Source organism: Diospyros lotus, chromosome 3 (genome assembly GCF_014633365.1).
Source record: "Diospyros lotus cultivar Yz01 chromosome 3, ASM1463336v1, whole genome shotgun sequence".
NCBI classification, from domain to species: domain Eukaryota; kingdom Viridiplantae; phylum Streptophyta; class Magnoliopsida; order Ericales; family Ebenaceae; genus Diospyros; species Diospyros lotus.
The window spans coordinates 36963815-36969901 of record NC_068340.1 but is presented as its reverse complement, the minus strand read 5'-3'; the positions used below and the strand labels follow the sequence as shown (position 1 = coordinate 36969901).

At 30.0% G+C, this 6087-nt stretch overlaps 1 protein-coding gene across 2 annotated transcripts; it reads left to right on the top strand.

The window, feature by feature from the left end:
* The first annotated feature begins 801 nt into the window (after nt 1-801).
* On the top strand, nt 802-3348 carry LOC127797702 (uncharacterized). 2 transcript variants are annotated; one of them, XM_052330811.1, is made up of 2 exons: nt 802-1154; nt 3187-3348. In XM_052330811.1, the coding sequence occupies exon 1, from the start codon at nt 953-955 to the stop codon at nt 1124-1126; it is 174 nt and encodes a 57-aa protein (XP_052186771.1). In that variant the 5' UTR covers nt 802-952; the 3' UTR covers nt 1127-1154; nt 3187-3348. The 2 variants fall into 2 exon arrangements, with proteins under 2 accessions (XP_052186771.1, XP_052186772.1); XM_052330812.1 differs by lacking the exon at nt 3187-3348 and adding an exon at nt 2952-2970.
* Nucleotides 3349-6087: the final 2739 nt, after the last annotated feature.

Here is a 6087-nt window from a genome sequence, read left to right as displayed (position 1 = left end):
CTCTCTCCTCCTTTGTCTATTTGGACAACTCCTGATCCTTCTCTTTATCTCCTTCATTGGCAATTACAAGTTTATTTTTTTTATCTCATTTTTTAACTTTTTTTTTTTCTCTTACTCCCTTTATTACAAAGTCATTTAAAGATATTTAATCCTTGGATTCGTGTAACAACCATGGTCTGGTCTTATCCAACAACATTAAGTTTCCATTGCAACTTTCAATTTTCTCTCTCTCAAATTTTTACCCTTCTCATTGAAACCTTCAATTTTGGGTGTGAGAATAAATAGAAAATCAAAATTATAGCCAAAAAAATAAATAAATTTGGTAAATATCAATGAGGTAGAGAGTGTGAAGAAGACAAAGACATTAATATCAATAGTGAAATATTACATCTTTGTATTCATTTAATTTTTATTTATTTATTTATTTCTTAAATTGTGATTATTTTGTTTTTATCTATAATAAATAATAACGATTGAAAAGACTAATAATCTCATTAATTAAATTTATTATTTATGTTCTAGAATCACTAAAATTATGATTTCATTATAATTCATGAATAGTTACAAAAACATATTTTTCATTTTGACTCTATTTTAACCCTATAGTTTTGTACTTAAAGTATTTTTAACTTAACAAAAATATACTTAAAGTATTTATTATTATTATTATTATTATTATTATTATTATTATTATTATTAAGCATACTTTTATTATTATTATTATTATATAAAATATTTTAGTAGCTTTCTCTAAAATTTATTCCAAACGGGTCAAAGTCAAGGTGTCGTACTCGTAATATCTACTGCTCAGAAAAGTCTCCTTCCAGAGCAGCGAGCGCTATCTTCACTCTCCTGAGAAACCTAGATTGACAGAGCACCTAGAGGGCCTCGCCGGACGTTTTTCCGGTGGTTCGATTCGGATCCACAGGCGAAGAGAGAAGGAAGCAGAGGGATGGGGATAATACGGAGCAGCTTCTCGTTCATAGCCGGGACGGTGTGCGGAATATACATAGCTCAGAACTACAACGTGCCCAACATTCAGAAGCTCACCAACGAAGTCTTATTCAAGGCCAAGCACGTCGAAGAACAGTACCGCAAGCCCAAGAAAGGCGACGACGATACCTAACTCAAGTTTGTGGAAATTATTGACACAGGTTTCTTAGTGATCTGATCTTTTTTTTTTTTTTTTTTTTGCCCCTTTTTTCATCCGATTCCTCTACGAAACTGTTGGATTCTATATAAATCGATTCAATTCAGGGTCTTTATTTAACTTTTCATCAGAAACTGAATGAATTAAGAGACATTGACGAACTTGCGACCTCACTCTATATGTATTTGGATACTGATAAATGGTTCGTGTCAGTTAAAAGTTTGTGCAGATTACAGAAATATTGATTATAACACAGGTTTCACACTGATCAAATCGTTTTCTTTTATAAGTTTTTGCCATCTTTTTTCATCTGGCTCATATAATAAATCGTTGAATTATGTACAATTGATGCAATTATGGATATTTTTTAAGGAAAGTGAATTGGTTCAGAGAAATTGATGGTTGGTAGACTGGAACAATGTTTTAGTGATTAACTGTGCAAGCTCTCTCTACATACATACATGTGAGTACTGATACTTGTATTGAGGGCTGCTGTTGTTCTCACTCCAAAAATTGTTAACCGCACTCTACGCTGGTGTGGTAAAAACTACATTGGTTAACACTCCCGGAGTGGGAATAAAATTTCCAATCGTTTGTAGATGAGAGTTGGTCAAGTTTGTGGAGATTTTATAGATGTTGATCTCTAACATAGGTTTCTTACCAATCCAATATATATATATATATATATTTGCAGTCTTTTTTGTCCTCTGGGTCATATATGAAACTGTTGGTTCTGTAAAAGTCAATGTGGTTGAGGGTTTTGTGGAGGAAAGTGAATGAGCTCAGGGAAATTGATGGTTGGTGGATTGAGAATTTTTTTTATTATTATTATGAACTCTGTCTCATCTCTCTCCACATTATTTGATGTTCATAGTTTTTATAGTTCATGTATGAGAATTAGTTAAAATTCGTGGAGATTGTATAGATTATTAATCTCCAATACAGATTTGTTACTAACTCTTATCATTTTTTTATGTTCCTTTCAATTGGTGTCAAATATGACACTGTTGGATTCTTTATCAATTGATGGAATTGAGGGTTTTGTTAAGGAAAGTGAATGAACGTCAAGGGAAATTGATGGTCTGTGGATTGGAACAGCCATTTAGTTGTGATTTGTGAACTCTTTGAGCTCTCTCTACATATATTCTGAAATTGATACTTCTTATGGTTTATTTATGAGAATTAGTTAAAGTTGGGGCACAGAAAAATGATTGGACCAATAAGAAACCCATGTCAGAGATAAAAATATGTTCAAGCTACAGAAATTTTAACTAAAAGGATGTCCCTAGTGCACGAGGCCTCACTTTGGAAGGGTCAAATGAGGGCTGTTTTTGGGAGAGTCACTTTCCCTTTTTTCTGGTTCATTTTTAGAAATTGTTGGATTCTATATAAATTAATGCAATTAGGGATTTTTTTCTAGGAAAGAGAATCAATTCAGAGAAATAGTAATATGGGGGATTGAAGTAGAGGTTTTAATTATGGCCTTTGCAAGCTCTCTGTACATATATTCCAACGTCAATACTTTTTATAATTTATTTATGAGAAATGATGATACGTGGATGTTGCAGCAATATTGATCTCTGGCTATGGTTACATACTGATCAATCATTCCCCCCCCCCCCCCCCCCCAACTCTTTCTCATCTGGATCATATACAAATTTGGTTGGTTCTATAAAATGCATGTGGTTGAGGGTTTTGTTAAGGAAACTGGACAAATTCAGAGAAATTAATGGTTGGTTGATTTAGTACATGTCTCTGTTATGAACTCCTACATTTATTTGGATATTGATGCTTTTTATAGTTTATGTAGGACGACTACTTGAAAATATGTGGAGAATACACAGATATTGAGCGTTGACACTGATTTGTTACTGATCCAATGTATCTTTTGCTCCTTTCTTGGCCTCGTTTCTTTAATCTAAGTGTTGGTTTATATATAAATTTATGCAATTGAGTGTTTTGTAGTGGAAACTGAACAAACATAGAGAAATTGATGGTTGTAGATTGAAATGGTTATTCTGGTGTGAACCCTGCAGGTTCCACTCCCCCAATATTTTGATATTGATCCTTTCTATGGTCTGTGGCGCTTGGTCAAAGTTTGTTGAGATTATAGAGATATTAGAATGGGAGAATGAATCAATTCTGAGAAATTGATGGTTGGATGCTTTTGTTATGATCTCTGTGATGTTTCTCTAAATATAAGTTAAATATTGATACTTTGAATCATTTGTGTAGGAAAATAAGTTAAATATTGGGAGAGTTCATGCAGGTATCCATCTCAAATACTGGTTTCTTTTACCAATCCAATCCTATACAAAACTGTTCCCAACAAGAAATTTTTGTATAGACTTATTCTATGTCGCGAAGGGAGACTAAACCAAGCAAAAGGGATCATTGTGTGTTTGTTTTGAAAAATTCTTGTATAAACTCAGTTTACTAAAGGTAAAGTGAGTCGACTAGAACTGTTTATGGTTTTTAAATTAGAGTCAAATTTTTAGATTTTAGATGAATATAAATATAAAATTTAAATTTTAACACTCCTAATTGGCTTAATCTAGTGAGTCTACATAAGAATTTCTAGTTAATTTGAGTTAGATTGTTAGATTTGTTATAAGGATAAATATTAAAATTTTGAATTTCAATACTTTCTTATTTGACTTAATTTACCCTTTAGACAGGTTCAGTGTCAGGGGCAGATCTAGGCACATGAATTGGGGTGGGCTATTACTAAAAAATTAAAACATTTACACTATAAATTTTAATTTTTTTGAGAGCTGTCCTGGGCTTCAGCCCAGGGCAGCTCACTACTAGATCCGCCACTGTTCAGTATATTCTTCCTTAGGACATATTTTCTCTAATGTGTTTATATTTGAGTTTAAACCCCATCATTTTGAATTTGGCTCTTCAAATTATTTGTTTTGGCTCTTTTGGGTACATTTTCTCCCATGTGTTTAGATTTGGACCCAAAAGAAATAGAGCATTTAAAATAACTTTCATTAGAATATTTTCTAAAATGACATATGTAGGAATGGTTATGTGATTTAAAACTAAATAGGATAGGAATAAATCTAATATTTAAAATATTTTTAACATATATTACAATACATATTGTGTATACATAGATCTAAAATTATATACAGTAAACGTATGGTCAATTAAGACATGTACACATATACTTGATATTGTACATATACCTAATTTTTGAAAAACATATGTATCTTTATTATAATATATATATATATATATACACAAACAATTACGTTTTTTAGAATTTGTTGTATATTTATACATTTTAGTAATTACTTTTCATATTGATAAAATAATTATTTTACCCTTTATACCTCTCATCTCTTTTCTCTTTATCTCTTTTATGATTTAAAAAAAAATCAATGGTCACCAACTAACAACCAACAATGACCATGACAGTCTAAGTTTGCATTGTGAATCAAACTTAGATGAATCATTTGTGTTTGATTTGCAAATCGAGAAGATTGAAGAACCTTTTTTTATCTTATTTTATTTGGGTTCATGAAGAAATAGTATTGGATTATTTAATTGAACAAAGAACTTAAAATTTAGATTCTTCAGTGACAAAACTCCTAAGGTTAAGAGAGAGAGAGAGAGATATTTCCTGTTGCTTCATTTAGTTTTACCTCTATCTTTATTATTATGCCATTATTGTTGTGTGGTCGTCCAAACTAATGATTAAAATCCATCCATTCTTTTATTGAATAAAAAATTCAATTTTTAAAGTTATTCAAAAAACAAAATTTTAAAAATTAAGAGAGAACGAATTATTATTATAAATTTTATCTTTACTTCTATCGCCATGCCATCACCAAACTAATGGTTAAAACTCATAATTTGGATTTGCAAATAAAACTCAGATATCATATTGGTTAATTAATATTTAGGTTTGGTCTAGTTCATTTTAAGAAAAATAGAGAAAAATGAAGAATAAAAAATTTAAAAATATAAAAATATTTATTTTTTTTAAAAGTTAACTAGGATAACAACAGAGAAAAACTCAAAAGTATTTGATATATTTTTTTTACAAATATCGAAGAAAATTTTTACAATTATCTTAAACTTCATGATAGCAAAATGTTAACATTAATCCAAATTTAAAATGATAGATTTTAAAGTTCTTTCATTTATAATAATTTATAATTATCCAGAACTTCAAATAATTAAGTTTTAAACGTAAAAATTTCAAATAAAAGAATATTAAATGAAAGCAATTTAAATTTTAAATTTCAAATAGTTTTTTAAAATTTTATGGCAACCTTACATTTTATCTTATTAACTAACTAAATAAATAAAAATATCATCTTATATATTTTAATAAACTGTATAAGAATTTAATTTTCCATTCCATTGCTTAACTCTTTTCGCTTTTAGGAAACGACGCATGAAATCATGGAAGATACAATATTTAATCTTTGACCGAAAAGTGAATTGCACAACATACACCCATATAACGCAAAAAAGTACCCTTATATAAGACAAAAGAAAGCAGACTTAAAAAAATAAATAAATGTCATAAGTTTTTGAATATAGATGTTGCGATATCATTGGTTATAAAATTAAAATAAAAAATTATAAAATATTTTATGAAACTAAACAAACTTTAGTATTAGATACCAAATCTTGCCTTTGAGAGCAAGACAAGGTCACAAATTTTATCTCAACTAGAACTAGCCCCGAGAAAGTCTCTTTGAAGCTTCTTTAGCATCACCATATAGAAATAGGAACCAAGAACAAGAATAGAATTTAAGTAGAGAGAACAAGCAAACAGCTTTTGATGAGAGTAGATCTTCCTCACTTGGAAATGTATAAGCCCTTCTAGGATACTAATTTTCTCTCACACCAGTCAAGAGTCCCATTCCAACCCCCTTTAGATTCTAAGGGAGCCCCAAAGGACCCAGAGTAGTAGA